This window comes from Cajanus cajan, chromosome 11 (assembly GCF_000230855.2).
Source record: "Cajanus cajan strain Asha chromosome 11, NIPB_CcT2T_4, whole genome shotgun sequence".
Classification (NCBI taxonomy): domain Eukaryota; kingdom Viridiplantae; phylum Streptophyta; class Magnoliopsida; order Fabales; family Fabaceae; genus Cajanus; species Cajanus cajan.
The window spans coordinates 46,192,377-46,209,243 of record NC_138527.1 but is presented as its reverse complement, the minus strand read 5'-3'; the positions used below and the strand labels follow the sequence as shown (position 1 = coordinate 46,209,243).

Below are 16,867 nucleotides of genomic sequence, written 5' to 3'. Positions count from 1 at the left end.
GTGGTTAATGTATATATCAATGAAGTGATAGATGAATTTCAGATTTTACCTTAAGTTGTAAGGGAGATAACAAGTTGGGTTGGTTCGGGTCTCTAAAATAAAATTTTAAAAGTTGGATTGGTTCAGATCACTAGTATTTATGATAATAAAGAGGCACTAATATATATATTATCATTTTCAAATGGTAATCTTATGACTTTCTAATACTTGTATTATAAATGTAATGTGTTTTATTGTATATGACTTTTCCTTTTTCAAGTCAATCTTTTCTTCAAATATGATTATTAATTTAGTTTCGTACACTTAATAAACTAATAGAACCTCACTTTATCTAAATCTCGTTATAAAGCTTATTTTACTTCAAACAATAAGCACCGTGAGAAACTAACCGCATATATGATGAACAATCAACCTATGTTGAATATCATTTGATTGCATTACTCAACAAATAGAAAATTGTGTCATTATATTGCAACATAATTAAATATAATGAACAATCAACCCATATCAAGTTTAAGTGTGCAGTATTTACTACTAAATTTAACTCACAGAATATTATATACATGATTCTCGCTCAATCACGGATTGTCCCAAGATAATAGGCTGATATCACAATATTCAGCAAACTATTAGCTATCAGCCTAATACTCTCTCTTTTTTAATAATATTTGCCTATTTAAGTTTAATAAAATATTATTATAGATTAAATTAATAAGTTATTGTAATTTTTTCGGAAAATATTATTATAGGCAGAATAATATTTTTTTATTTTAATATTGTATTTCTAATTGTTTTTAAAAATTAAAGTATTTTATCGAATAAAAGAATGATACATAAAAGATATATATAATCAAAAAAGTAAAATTTAAAATAAATTAAATTTAATATTTAATTTAGATTTAGTGAAGACTAACTTAAAATGTCATCAACCTTAAAAGACTTATAGAAATATAAAATATGAATGATAACCATATTTATGTCAAAGCTAATTATCATTTTATAAACTTTACAAGTACTTAACAATATTATTGAAATGTTATAAAAATACCACTTTAGTAACATTTTTAAAATAGTCATTAATATATGAAAATATTACTACTAAAAGTTTTTAATAACATAAACTTTATCTAACATTTAATAAAAAGTTACAAAAATATATCGATAACATTTATTCATAATTTGACATTTTTATGCTGTTGCTTAAAAATACACATTGTTGTATTGAACAAACTCATATATAAGATCAAGAAAAAAAAAAGGAAAAAAGTTTAGATAGGAAAAAGAATGAGACTTTATATATATATAAATTAGTTGTTATATGTTAAATATGAATCATTATTTTGTATTAAAGTGTTTTAGAAAATTTTCTTTAACATGAATATTTGTAGGAATTATTTAAACTTCTTATCTAATTTAATTTTTATTTATAATAATTATTTATAAATTAATTATTAATATTTTAAAATAAATTATCAATAAAAAAAATTGTGCTACAATATAAATTATTTATCATAAATAAAAAATATGACTTATATGTTTAAAACTATCTATTTATACAAATTTTAAATACAATTTATATGTTCAAACATAGAGTATATATAGAGAGGAATAATTCACTTACTCTAAGAGTCAATTTACTTAGATATATTTTTGATGGAAGAGTATGAACCAAGGGTCCAACTACTAGAGCTATGGTTAGGAGATTGCATGAAGATTTGACTGCTTCAGAATTTGGTGGGCCTAGGATAATCTTCACATGGGCCTTACAGTGACCACCCTTTTATTATATTCATTGTCTTCATTGTGTAGTGTAGGAAAAATACATTTTGATCTTGTATTTTGGACCATTTAGATAAAGGTTTTTAGGCCTTAGGCTTAGTGGGTTTGTTTTCGAGCTTAATGGGTCTTGGGTATTTTAGTACCCAATATTGGACTCATTTTACTTCTTTTATTATTTCCTATTGTTTGTATTTGGTTAGCTATTGTATTTAGGCCTTTAGGGTAGGAATTTGAAAGATTACTAAAATAGGTAAGTGATGCTAAATCTAATTTCATTTAGGCCTTAGGCTTAGTGGGCCTGTTTTTGGGCTTAATGGGCCTTGAGTATTTTGGTACTCAATATTGGGCTCATTTTTCTTCTTTTATTATTTCCTATTGTTTGTATTTAGTTGACCATTATATTTAGGCCTTTAGAGTAGGAATTCAAGGATTACTAAATAGATAAGTGATGCTAAACCTAAGTTTCATTTAGGAACCATTTGAGTCACATGTTTTAAGCTAAGGGTGGCTGAACATGTGCACGGCCAAATCCCCTTCAAATGCTTGCTAAATGTAATTTAAATGCACCTAGGGACAATGATTCACAGACATGCACATGGAGACTGAAAATTTGAATTCAAAATTGCATTTGAATTCAAATTTTGGGCACCAATTGTGTGCCATGAGACTTGGTGCCAAGGAGGCCTAATCCGTGCCTATTTAAATGACGTGACTTCACTCTTGTATTCGGCATGTTTTCTTTTTAGGTATGAAGGAATATGTTTGTTTCAACATTTTCGTAGGAAACACAAGATAATTAGCTGCACCCTTTACGATATGTTTTGAAAAGGCTCCTGCCGTAGTAAAATATACAGTAAAAGTAAAATTACAAATGTTAGTGGCAACAAAGCTTTATCTTGCAGTAATAATAACATCAAAAGCCAAGGGAAGCTTGCACTATATATCACTTCAGTTTCCAGATAAAGCAAAATTTTGAAACACTACAAACGTCAGATGAATGAATGCCAGACTGCGGTAAGAGGAAACTATAATTTACAGGTCAACATACACTAGACAGGGAGAAGGTTGACCAATGTTTATTATTGCCTCATATTGACCTGTGATCAGAAAGCTCTTTTAAATTATCCTGCTCTTCTTTGATGGCTGGTTCATCCACCGCCATTGAGTCCACCCCTGACGCCTGAAGAGATGCAATTTTAACACCATCTGAGTGATCTTATCAAAGAAACTTTAGTTTATAAAGAACAAAACATTCAACCTTGGAGCATACAAATCTCCTAGAAAGGCGTAATAAATATCTTACACAGTCTAGATGTTCATGATAACTTTCCGGAAATTTAAAATATGCTCCTAATTTGTCAACCTTAAAGGAATTAATTCATCTTAAAATTGTGAAACTGGACAAATCACCGGACAAGCACATCCTTTGGCCATAAGAAGTGTCTCACCCAATCAATAGGAAAATAAATAAATAAAGGATACACTTTATCTTGAAAACATATATTTTGATTTGTTAAGCAATAATAATAGATAGTTGCATCTTTAAAAAGAACTCAATTCGGTGTTGGACAAATCCTTTTCATGGCTGAAAATTCTTAAACCTCAGTGACAACTGACAAGTCATCAACAAAGAACTGATATGAAATATAATTTTCATTAAATTTCACTATATTGTACTCGTTACTTATCTGATACTAATAGTTCATATGATTTCAATAATATTTGGATGATTATTTGGAACAATTTTATTGTTGTTAAGGTAAAGAAAACAGGTCGGGACATACTGCATCTTTATGCTCAGCTTCAACACATTCACTTTTCACCCTTCTGCGAACAGGATTGCTGTAAAATCAGATCTGTTAATAACCTCAAAAGAAACTGTCAAGATGGGCTGCAGAAGCAGGAGAATATACCTATCATCATCAACCTCCTTGTCAGAATCAGGGTCCCATCTTTCATCTCTATTATCTTGAACTTCATCTCTCTATATATGAAAAGTAGCAAGTAATTCTCAGTATTTACTCAACCACCGAGCTCATTCAATAATGGTAAATAAGAAAATAAAATCTAACTATGAAAGTAAAAATATAATAATCATTTGGATGCTCTTACATGTTCATGAACAGAATTTTTTTTTTAACTTTTATAATATACAATGCTCTAGACAGATTTCAACGTGATACGTGATAATTGCACTTCTAAAGCGTTTATAGTGCGGCCAAGTTTCTAACTGCATTTTGTCAAGCTGCCTCTAACATAAAAAATCTGCAGTTTTTTTTCCATTTCAATTGCAACCTTGACAGTTTGGCTATTAAACAAAGTTAAATATAGTAACTCCACTAGGATGACATTAATCTAAAAAATGGAATGATTTTAGATTTTGCTCTTTCAAGATCATCATTGAGAGAAAATATTTATTTCCTGAACAAAGTAGCAAGTTTACACCATGATATTTCCATTTCAAAGGATATTCAAGTGCTTTTCAACACATCTACGAGGAAAGTTGGCAACTACTTCAACAAATAATTAAGATATGACCTAACAAGAAGCGTTAAAAAAGTTGCATTGTATTTTTCAATAAATGCAAAAGCAACCTCTTGAAGCTCAGCATCAGGTGGTCGCTCCTGGAATGGAACACTTGGTGCATGTTGAAGCCTAGATAAATTATCGAGAAGTTTTGCTCTTATTTCATCCAATAAATGTCGGGAGTTCTTGTTTTCCATGTTACTTGGAGCAACATGAAGAGTATAGTCAGGACCAAAATATTCATAATACTCATGTTGAGGCATCTTATCATCTAGTTCAATCCCAAGAGCAACGCCAGTCTGATCAACAACCAATAGAAATTAAATTGTTATTCAGAGAACACTTTCTGCTTAAGAAAATATAATATTTTCACTTGGCACAAATATCAGGTATATAGATTACATAAACACTCAATGGTGCACGTACAGATTTCATATATTATGTTTCAATAAGACTGCTAAAAGCCAAAAAAAACATACGAAGGAAATACCTCCATTTTAAATTTAATTGCTGTTTTAGATGTTTTCAGTAACTTCATTTTAATAATGCTATACAACTAAATGGTCACCGCTGTTTGTGAGTTGTGGAGACCGCAGGGCATTTCTCACACCAGCAAAAGTGTATGCATGAACTATTGTGATATTTTCATTGATAATTTAGTGCCTGTATTCATGTCCATTGTATCCCATACTCTAAAATTATTACTAAGCACTTACTTATCAGGCATCAATATTCACCTTTTGAAGGGAGACAAAGACAACAATAAGATAATTCAACAAGGAAAAATATATGAAGGACCACACAACACAATACCTCGTAACACCAACAACGTGCCACATTTCTTATTGTATAGCCACCTCCCCCAAGCAATAGAAGGGGAACATTAAAAGATCTCATATATTTGACACACTCAGCATGACCTTTTATGGAAAGATTGAAACAACCTAATCTGTCCCCAGATAAAGAGTCGGCACCACATTGTAATACAACGGCACCAGGCCTAAAAATCTCCATAACCTTTCCCATTATTGGCTTAAACAAGGACTGATAGCTCTCATCATCAATTCCATCATCCAAGGGAACATTTAGTGAATAATATTTCCCTTTACCATATCCAATATCACGAATATCACCTGTTCCAGGAAAGTAATCCCCAAACTTATGAAATGAAACAGTCATGACCCTATCAGTGGTGTAAAAGGCCTCCTCTACACCATCACCATGGTGGATATCAATGTCCACATATAGAACACGCTGCACAGTGATAAAGAGAATGCAGATTACAATGAAAGAGCACTTAAGATAAAATATTTAATATAAAACATTTAAGGTTAATAAAATTCTAGAAGGCAATGTCTCCCAAAACCCACATCATAAACAAGTTCGAACGTAACCAGCTACATTAATGCAATAATGTCTGCCTCTAAAGTAAAAGCAAAATGCACATTAAATCCCCTTCAAAAACAGAAGGGAAAATCTAGCTCAAGAATCATCCTCAGGGACAGGAAAAGCAAATAGTCATCAAATGTTGACATAGAAGTAGGATAAGTTCTCTGAACTCAGATCTTGTTAAAAAGAAGTAAAATACTAATAAGTTTGTTGAAATAAGCAATATGGAAAGAAAACATCCTAAACAATTACTAATTAGTATTAGAGTTATTCTACTATGTATCTTTAGTTGTAAATTTTTCTTAAAGATGTAATTGTGTTGAGCTGTCACTTTCATGATAGCTGTCTTTGTAACGGAGTAGTTCTTTCCATTGTAGATGTGTTGAACAAGTCCCTTTCATGAAAGCTGTCCTTGTAATAAAATAGTCTTGTTTTTCTTTTACTCAGTGTAGCTATATGGACCCTCACAAATTGTAATTACTTTTCACTTTTCATCAATAATACTTTTTCTTTTCTCTCTCATTCTCTGAAACTTAATATGTTATCTAGACAAGGTTCGATTAGTAAGAACCATGGTTTCTGATTCTCCTCCTCCTCTGCCATTCAATGCGGAGCCTCGTTCTTTGTATCCGCTGTAAAACGCAGTGACGATAACTTTTCTCATTCTATTTTCAAGAAATTAGACTCGAAGAATTATCTTCTCTGGATTCAGCAAGTCTAACCAGTGATTAAAGGTTATCACCTTTAGCATTTTCTAGTAAATCCACAGATTCCACAAACATACCTCATGATTGAAGATCACAATGCATGCAAAGTCTCTGATCCGTATCGTGCATGGGAACAACAAGATCAACTTCTACTTTCATGGCTCCGGTCTTCAATATGGTGTGAGATGCTACCGCGAGTGATTGGATGCAAGTCTTCTTGGCAATTGTGGGATGAGATACATAACTATTTTCACTCTCATACAAATGCACGCGCTCGTCAATTGTGAACTGAATTACACAGCATTACTCTAGAGAACGATACTATTTTTGAGTTTCTTCTTCTAATTCAAACTCTCGTTGATGCTCTTACTGCCATTGGTGATGCAGTTTCTCTGAAAGAACTTGATATCATACTTAAAGGCTCACTAAGGAGTATGAATCTACTGTTTCTTTAATCAATAGCAAATTTTTTATCCTCTCTCCATTGATGATGTGGAGACTTTTCTTCTTGCACATGAATCTCTCCTTGAGAAATTCAAGAAGAAGACTCTGGCCTCTATTAATCTTACTGACTGAATCGAATTCTACAGTTGTTCCTTTATTCACGAATTCACCTCAAGCTAATATTGTTGAAAACAATTCTCAACCTAATTCTGATTTCTCTGTTGATCGAGGAAATTTCTCATATCAAGGTGGATGATTTGGTGGCCGCGGTGGTTGTTTTGGTCGAGTACGCTCGAATGTTCAATGTCAAGTATGTCACAAATATGGACATGATGCATCTACCTGTTAGCACAGATTTAAATGACATTACATTCCTATTGTTCCTCTTGATACTTCTGCTTCCAATAACTATACTATGACTCCATGGCACATGCCTAAGTGGCCTCCATATGCATTTCAATCTCCATTCTCCAATGAGTTTTGGTTATGCTCCTCCTATGGAACAACTTCGACCTCCATCTATGACATGGACCAAGCCAACATCATGACATAGTGGATCTGTTCAACAGACACAGTGGTATCCCGACTCAAGTGCCTCTTTTTGAAGGACCATATCAGATTATGATAAAGAATGGTCAAGGCCTTAATATTCCTTCCTTAGTGTTACAAAATTCTTTTCTCTTATTAATCCCACAATTCCTCTTGTTCTCAATAATTTGTTATATGTTCCTCAAATCACTAAAAATCTATTTAGTGTAAGCCAATTTTCCAAAGATAATTTTGTATTCTTTGAGTTTCATCCATATTTTTGTTTGGTGAAATCATTGGATACTAATGAATTTCTCCTTAGAGGCATTGTAGGTCCCGATGGTCTCTACAAATTTTTGTTGTTCTAACCTTCCTCAACTATTGCCTATCCTCATGTCCATAATTCTAGTAGCTTTAAAATGTTGAATGTAAATAATGTTATGGCCAATATAGCTTCTAGCGCTTTAGTACCTTTTTCTAGTTGGCATTCTAGATTAGGACATCCAAGTATTGATGTACAACATCTTGTTTTTCAACGATGTAATATCCCACCTATTAATAAAAGTACCTTTGACTTTTGTACACCATGTTGTATTGGAAAAGCTCACAGACTTCCCTCACCCATGTCTAAAGTTGTCTATAATAATCCTTTTGAATTAATATACAGTGACTTGTGGGGACCTGCACCCTTTACCTCTACATGTGGTTATAATTACTATCACCTTTGTGGATGCTTATACCCAATTCACCTAGAATTATCTACTTAAAAATAAATTAGAAGCTCTTAGCGTTTTCAAACAGTTTCACTTGATGATCGAAAAACAATTTCATTTTCCTATAAAAGTTATCTAAATCAGCATGGGATTCAACATCGTATAATATGTCTACACACTCATCACCAAAATGGAATTGTTGAACGAAAGCATAGACATATTGTTGACCTTGGACTTACTCTTCTTGCACAAGCTCTTCTTTCTCTTACCTTTTGGGATCATGCTTTCACAACCAATGTGTATCTCATAAACAGACTTCCCACTTCTTCACTTAATTTTGAAATTCCTTACTATAAACTCTTTGGTGGTACCAGACTATCTCTTCCTCAAAGTCTTTGGTTGCTCTTGTTTTCGTTATCAAGAAAGTCTTTTTGGGATACTCTACCTCACTTAAAGGGTATAAATGTCTTGCTCCAGATGGAAGGATTTACATCTCTAAGGATGTTATTTTCAATGAACTAAAGTTTCCCTACCCAGATTTATTTCCCAATCCTAGTCATAAATCTAACCAACCAACCTCAATCTTTATCCCTTTTACAGTCTCTAACATTTTACTCTCTTTGTCCTCTCAAGTCACTAACTCCTCAACTCCTGGATCCCCTTCTCTCATTACAAAATCTCAACTTACATCTTCCTCTATATCTGTACACATTCTTAATCTCCTCCTTACAATGTTCACCCTTTGCAAACACATGCCAAGTCTACAATTGTAAAAACCCACCTTCATCCCACTTTACTTCTCACTCATGGAACCTAAATCCACAAAATAGGCCTTGACCAATCCCACCTAGCTTGCAGCTATGAAGATTGGATATGATGCTCTCATAAGTAACAATACTTGGTCTTTGAATTCCTTACCTGTACCCCTATAGGTTGCAAATGGGTGTTGAAGGTCAAGGAAAATCCTGATGGCTCTATCAACAAATATAAGGCCAGACTTGTGGCTAAAGGATTTCATCAGCAATTTGGTTTTGATTATACAGAGACATTTTCTCCTATTATAAAACCAATGACCATTGACTATTCGTATTGTTTTAACTCTTGCTCTTACACAAGGTTGGTCTATCAAACAACTTGATGTAAATAATGTGTTCCTTAATGGGCTAATTGAGGAAGATGCCTACATGACTCAACCACCTGGTTTTGAAGTTTTAGACAAAACTTTGGTCTGTAAACTTCATAAGGCTATTTATGACCTAAAACAAGCCCCTAGAGCATGATTTGATAAACTGAAATCTACTCTGCAACAACTTCAATTTAAACCATGTAAATGTGATCATTCACTCTTTGTTTACACCAACAATACTACAATGATCTATATTCTTGTCTATGTTAATGATATAATTATCACTGGCAATGACTACTTTACTTAAGTCTCTCACAACTCAACTCAATTCAGTTTTCTCTCTCAAGGATCTTGGCAATCTTGACTATTTTTTGGGAATAAAAGTAAAAGCCCAGTCTGATGGATCTTTACTTCTAACACAAAGCAAGTAAATTCAGGATCTTTTATCAAAGACCAGCATGGAAACTGCAAAACCTATATCTTCTCCTATGGTTGGTGGCTGCAAACTCTCTAAAGAAGGATCTAATTATCTTCTTGATGCTACTCAATATAGATCTGTTGTGGGTGCTCTTCAATATGCATCTATCACTAGACCAGAAACTAGCTTATTTGTTAACAAAGTTTGCCAACATATGTCCTAACTTTTAGAGGTTCACTAGACAACCGTTAAAAGAATTCTCAGGTATCTTAAAGGTACCATCTCTTGGGGACTTCATTTATAGCCTGCTAGTATCACTATTTCGCATCCTTTTAAGGCCTATTGTGATGCTGATTGGGCCTTAAACCCTGATGACAGAAGATCCACCTCTAGTGCTGTTGTTTTTCTTGGACCAAATCTTGTTTCCTAGTGGTCTAAGAAACATACTATAGTAACCAAGTAAAGCACTGAAGCAAAATATAGAAGTTTAGCCCTTGCAGCAACCAAAATCTCTTGGATTCAATCTCTTCTATTAGAATTGCATGTCTCTCATATAACTCCTACTATCTATTGTGATAATATGAGCTCATTGGCTCTTGCTCTTAATCTGGTTTTGCATACTCGAACAAAACATATGGAGCTTGATCTTTTCTTTGTTCGAGAAAAGATTATCAACAGACATTTACAAGTTTTCTATGTTACTGCCTCTGATTAGTATGTTGATATTTTGACCAAAGCTCTCTCTCCTACTCGATTCCTTTTTCACAGATCCAAGCTCAAAGTGGCCAACTCTCTTAGTTCTTACCCTCCTGAGCTTGCGAGGGAGTATTGGAGTAGTATTCTATGTATTTTTAGCAATAATTTTTTCTTTCTAATGTAATTGTGTTGAGCTGACACTTTCGTGGCAGTTGTCTTTGTAACAATATAGTTCTTTCTGTTGTAGATGTGTTGGACTTGTCACTTTCATGACAGTTGTCCTTGTAACAAAATAGTCTTGTTTTTCTTTTATTTTGTGTAGCTATATATAGTCGAACCCTCACAGATTGTAATTACTTTTCACTTTTCATCAATAATATTTTTTCTTTTCTCTCATTTTCTAAAACTCAATAATTAGGTTAAAATCCTCTATGTTTCTAAGAACACCACAGCACAAGCATGCAACACACCCTAATTTAAGAGTAGAAAATAGCTGGATTTTACAATTCAAGAAGAAAAAAAAAAGGAGCTATTAGTTTATTATCTAATATCTACTAAGCTTGCTGAAGGAATTAATTCACCAAAACCCTTAAACCATTAGGACAAAATCTAAATTAAAATGATAACAGCCATAATCAATAAGATCGTGTGGGAAATTAAATTTGGGAAACCTCGTGTATTTTGAGAAGTTCCAAAATAGCCAGCACAATGTCATTAACGTAGCAAAACCCAGAAGCCTCACACTTCTTCGCATGATGTAGACCACCAGCCCAATTTACTGCAATATCGCATACTCCATGGTTCAATTTTAGAGCACCACCAACAGAACCTCCTGCATATGTCTGGCAGAAAGAGTAAAGTCCATCAAATACAGGGCAGTCTTCACCAACATTAAACCTCTTTAGCTGTCTCAATTGATCTTGCTGTGTTTCAGGGGTGATGCCTCTCAAAAAGGCCACGTAATCATCAGCATGGAACTTGCAGAGGTCCCTGTCTTTAGCAGCAGTAGGCTTCAGGACCTGCATGTGTTGAAGCAATCCATAGTGGGCTAAAAGAGCATGTGTCATTCGAATCCTATGTGGTTTCATAGGGTGACCCTGCCCATAATAATAGTTTCCAACCTCTGGATCATAGAAATATGAAACCTTTCTCTTCACACCATCTGACCCTGATGGAAGGGAGTTCCCTCCACTTTCCATTACCCAATCTATAAATTACCAAAAAATAACAAATAATGTTAATCAATAATAATAATAATAATAATAATAATAATAATAATAATAATAGTTCAAACAAGCAACATGCGATAATTCTTAAGCACGAACGTTGAGAATTTAACAATGTAAGAACATACGAAATTGCAAGGTTCGTCACTGATCTATAACCGAAGTGACCAACAAGTTATTCTCTTGACTGCTTAACTCTAGCAGAAATAAATACAAATTAACTAGCCTTTATTATTATAAATTGAGGTTTCATCTAGCACCCTCAGACCTTAATTCAAAATTAGTCATTGATTTTCAGCTTTGTGATACTATGTGCACCATGTTTATAGACCAAAATAATAAACACTGGGTAGGCAGATTAGCCCATCATGTTTGGTTGTCAAGTTTAAATGATAACTTAAATTGGAGAAGTTTCAAAATATGTACGTCATTGTTGTATCTTAATGAAAATTGAACTGCCACAGTATATTCTCACTAAGAAATTCCAAAAACATGCTTCAGAGTTCAGACCTCTATTGTGAGCTAAAAACTAAAAAAAATATAAATAAATAAAATAAGTAAAAAAATAAAATAAAATAGACATGAAAGATCAGTGGAAGCATACATTCCAAATATCATCAAAGAAAGAACGCTAGAACAATGGAACATGGAAAATCACGTAACTTTTTATTTGGAATAAAATTTTTTTCCTTTTAGCTTTTTGAATTCCCTTGACATAGATATGCAAATTCCTGAAATAGAAATTTAAAAAAGTGCATCAAAGCGACGAAAGTTGCGTTTGCAAGCAATTTTTCTTTACCATGTGAACTGGAGAGATATTCTATTAGTTCAACGTGCATCAAATGTAAAGATGTTTCCCTGAGATGTTTAATGGCGCAATCAATAATGAACAAAATTCCATAGGTAAATTGGCATTAAATCCCGCGAACGTAAATTATTCAGTGGGTATTTAGTTGATTAAAATAAAGGGGGGGGGGGGGAAGCAATAACCTTTGCAATAATTTAATAATGTAGTCAAACAGAATGTGTAAGATGAGGAAAAAAAAAAAAAAAAAGGAGCAGATGATTTAGTTTTCACTCCTCAGCCTCCGGATATCTAAGACGAAGAGAAAATAAGATCTGAAAAAGGCTATATGCCATTCAACAAGAAACTAAGCTGCAAATAGAAAGCAAAAACAGAAAAGAAACATCGACAAGGAGAGAGTTGATAGAGAGAAACTAGTTTCAAATACAATGACTTGGTAACCAGAAAGAAAAAATAAATAATAAAGCAACTATGGATGTCCATAGCGCATATTCTCTCGGAAGAAAAACAAAGAGAAATGTAGATCGGAGAAAAATCCAAGACAAGGAGAGAGTTGATAGAGAGAAATCTCACTTTCGTTCTAGCAGCGCAAACGAATGGGTGAGTTCAGAAATTCAGAAGTTCGAGCAGCTCGAGTCTCCGCCTCTGGATGTGATATTCAATTTATATACGCTGCTGTCAGAGTGCAGTGGACTATTGAGGAGAGGATTTGAACTGGGGTAAATTTGGAGTCTCCTATGTATATATAAAAGCCGAAAAAGGTAATGGCTCTCTCCCTCTGTATATACAAGGGTAGAGAAATTTCTAATAGTTATTCATTAATAAAATATTAAAAAATTGTGTATAATTATTTAAAAAAAATTTAAGATTTTTTTTATATATGAGAGTATAATGGTTTATTAAAAAATAGAAATCAAAAAATGGTTACATCTCTTATATCTCTTTTATCTGGGGTATAATGATCCATTAAAAAATAGAGACAAAAAAGCGATTATATCTTCTATATTCCTTTTATAATAGTTATAAATTTTTTTAAATAAATTAAAAGAGGAAAAGAAATAAAGAAAATAAAAAGTTAACACCCTGTTTAACGGCAATAGGAAAAAAAAAATAGAGTGCACGGAAACAATAGAAAAATAGACAGGAAAAATGATGAATTTTTTTTGGAAAATTAAATTGAAAACAAATAATATTAATTTTTTTTTAATTTGGATAGAAGAGGATGAGAGAAAATAGATTAAAAATAAGAATACGATTTTACCCTTGTATATAACATGTAATACATTCACACATAGAATTAAAAAAAAATGTAATACACATTGCGTAATGTTTTAAAAATCACCAAAAACAATCATATATGCGCACAATACAATTGATCGTGTTGTCCATTCAATTGATTGTCATTTGTTGACAATCCATTAGTTTGATTCTGTAGGAGAAACTGGAGTGAAATAATTGAATTTTGTTGACAGAAAAATGATTATCAACTCAAATTAAAACATATCACAATCAAGAATAAAAGAAAATGAGAACAAATTGGTGTGCTTTGATAAAAAATTTTACAAAAAAAAAATTAAAACAAAATACGCTAATGTTATCGTTGGTGTGCTTGGATAAAAATTTTTACGAATTTAAAAGAATTTGAAATTTTTGATATTTAAATTATTTTTATTTTAATTTTATTATTTTTATAATATTTTTTTAAAATAAATCGATTCAAATTTTAAATTTTTTTTGGTAAAGTACTTGTTAATTTAGATATGATAATTTAATTTTTCATGATAAAATTAATTTTAAAAATATATTTATATATTAAGATTTTTAAATTAAATTTTATAAAAATAAATATTAATCAATTTTTAAGTATTTAATGATTTTAAAAAATTAATATTAGATAATATTTAATAATTTTTAAAATATTTTTAAATATTTAATAATTAAAAATATAAAAAGATAAGAGATAAGATAAAATATATAAATAAAATAAGAAGAAAAAAATTTTAAATTCTTTTTTTTTTTGAAGAATTTGAAATTTTATTATTTCAAAGAATTTACAAATATTTTAATTTTAATTTTTTTTTATAAATTTTTCATTTAAACAAAATATTTAATTTTAAAAAAATTGAAATTCTTCGAAAAAAATTATTTTTCTATTTAAATTTCTAATTCAAACACGAATATTTAAGAAACACACAATGGCTTGAAGGGAGTTTTTTTTTTTTTTTTTTATTTATCATAGGCAGTTCATTTTTAAAAACGGTTATTTGTGAAAAGCAAAATTGAAGATTTCATCTGTGTATTATTTATTTGTATATCAACATAAAAAATAAAAATAAAAATGGATCAACACTTTTTCTTTCTCTTTTCAATATTTTACCTTGACCAACCATCCTCGTTTTAATCTCCACTTTATTTCTACTTTCTCTTCTCAATTTCTCCTTCGTTTCACTTCTTCCTATCAAAATGTAAATAAAATATGAAACCGAGCAGTTAATTTTGCAGTAATTAAATAATAAAAACCGATAGAAAAAAAATGTCAAAAAAATTCCATAAAATAAAATATTTATGTTATAGTAGTTCTAAGTTAATATTTATTTAATATTTTATTTTATTTAAATCTCTATATATATATATATATATTAGGAAAAAGAGGTACACATTCTCTCTCACTAAACTTTTTAAAAATAAAATAAAAAAGGAATAAAGAAGAAGAAAAATTAACACTTTGATTAACGATAAAAACAAGAGAAAATAGATTAAAAAAATATGGTGAAATTTTTTGGTTATTTAGTTTTAAAAAAATAAAAGAAAAAATTTAAAATAAATAATATTAAAAGATTAGTGATATAGTTGTAACATTTTGCACGATATAATTACATTTATTTATCTTCTTCATATAATAAATAATATGATGGAGATAATATATATATATATATATATATATATATATATATATATGTGTGTGTGTGTGTGTGTGTAAGAAGGTTTAAACGAGGTGTAATTTTTTACTAAGTATTATACTATTTAATAATTTTATATTAAATGTGAATTTTATAAATTTAACCGCATGATTAAAAATTTATTCAAAATTTTATATTAATCTAAAATAATTTGATATTTTCTTCTTATAAAATAAAATTGACGTAATATATACATTTCAAAATATAATAAAATATGAAATACTTTTTTTTTGTTTAAGCGTGGATCAACCCCTACCGCTGAACCACACGTTTGAGGTTAAATATGAAATATTTTGATTACCTTTAAGTTGTTATTCAATTTAAACAAATTTTGATATAAACATATAAAATGATATAAAGTTATAATTTAACAATTAGATTTACAAAATTCATATTTAATATAAAATTATTAAATGGTATAATACTTAATAAAAATTACATCGATGTCGTTTTAACCCTTCTCATATATATATATATAAAAGAGAGAAATCCGTTTACTCTAGGAGCAGGTTTATCTAAACTTATTCCATTGAATAATTCATGTTACATAAAATTTCAATGATCTAATCGTTGAATTTAAAGTTTTTAATGCATATATCAAGTTTGCAAAATTTTAAAAAATTTGAAAATCATTTGATACTACATTTCATTAATTCAAATCAATGGATAAAGTGATATAAAATTATAATTCAACAGTTAGATTTACAAAATTCATAATTAATATAAAGTTATTAAACAATACGATACTTGATAAAAATTATATCAATGTCGTTTGAACCCTCCTTATATATATATATATAAAGAGATTTGTTTACTTCAGGAATAAGTCTAGATATACTTACTTGCGGAGTAAATGGATCCCTGTTCATATATATATATATATATATATATATATATATAATGTTTTTGTTATATATGTATCATTTATCATATTAAATTTATTTGCTTTGGATGGAAATTATGTTGGAAATAAAAATACAATTTTGTCCTTATACATGCAAACGTCGCATGTTTTTTTGAAAACTTTGGATCAATGGAATATGCGCATAAGACAATCGATTATTGTTGTCAATTTAATTATTGTCACTTATAACAATCAATTATTTTGATACTCTAGGATAAATTATAGTGAAATAATTGACTTTTATCAGCAGAAAAATGATTATCAATTCAAATAGAAAACATATTACAAATTTACAATCAATTAAGAGAGAGGGGAATGAGAACAAATCAGAGCATAGTACCTAGGTGGATCGAATCGGCCAACTAAGCAAATTAAAGAACAGACCAGCGTCACCGTTAAGAATATTTGAGAAAAACTCGTCGGCGCAAGAGTTTAGGGAGAAAGAATAGGGTTATTTACGAAAAATAAAGAATAGAGTTTCAATTGTGTGTTATTTCCTCGATGTTTTTTCATATATCAACGTGACTATGGACCCACTTTTTTCCCCTCGATATTTCATCTTAACCAAATAACCTCATTTTTAACTTCACTTTATTTTTACTCCCTTATTAAATTCTCACTCATTTCACTTTTACCGACTAGAGTG

At 30.5% G+C, this 16,867-nt stretch overlaps 1 protein-coding gene across 3 annotated transcripts; it reads right to left on the bottom strand.

Annotated features, from left to right (window-relative positions):
• Positions 1-2,596: 2,596 nt before the first annotated feature.
• Positions 2,597-13,091, bottom strand: LOC109790365 (histone deacetylase 19). 3 transcript variants are annotated; one of them, XM_020349501.3, is made up of 8 exons: positions 12,931-13,082; positions 12,216-12,283; positions 10,998-11,533; positions 5,119-5,559; positions 4,374-4,604; positions 3,693-3,763; positions 3,564-3,621; positions 2,597-2,959 (listed from the first exon to the last, which is right to left on the bottom strand). In XM_020349501.3, the coding sequence occupies exons 3-8, from the start codon at positions 11,523-11,525 to the stop codon at positions 2,867-2,869; spliced, it is 1,422 nt and encodes a 473-aa protein (XP_020205090.1). In that variant the 5' UTR covers positions 11,526-11,533; positions 12,216-12,283; positions 12,931-13,082; the 3' UTR covers positions 2,597-2,866. The 3 variants fall into 3 exon arrangements, with proteins under 3 accessions (XP_020205090.1, XP_020205088.1, XP_020205091.1); XM_020349499.3 differs by lacking the exon at positions 12,216-12,283 and having other exon boundaries at positions 12,931-13,091; XM_020349502.3 differs by lacking the exons at positions 3,564-3,621; positions 12,216-12,283 and having other exon boundaries at positions 12,931-13,091.
• Positions 13,092-16,867: the final 3,776 nt, after the last annotated feature.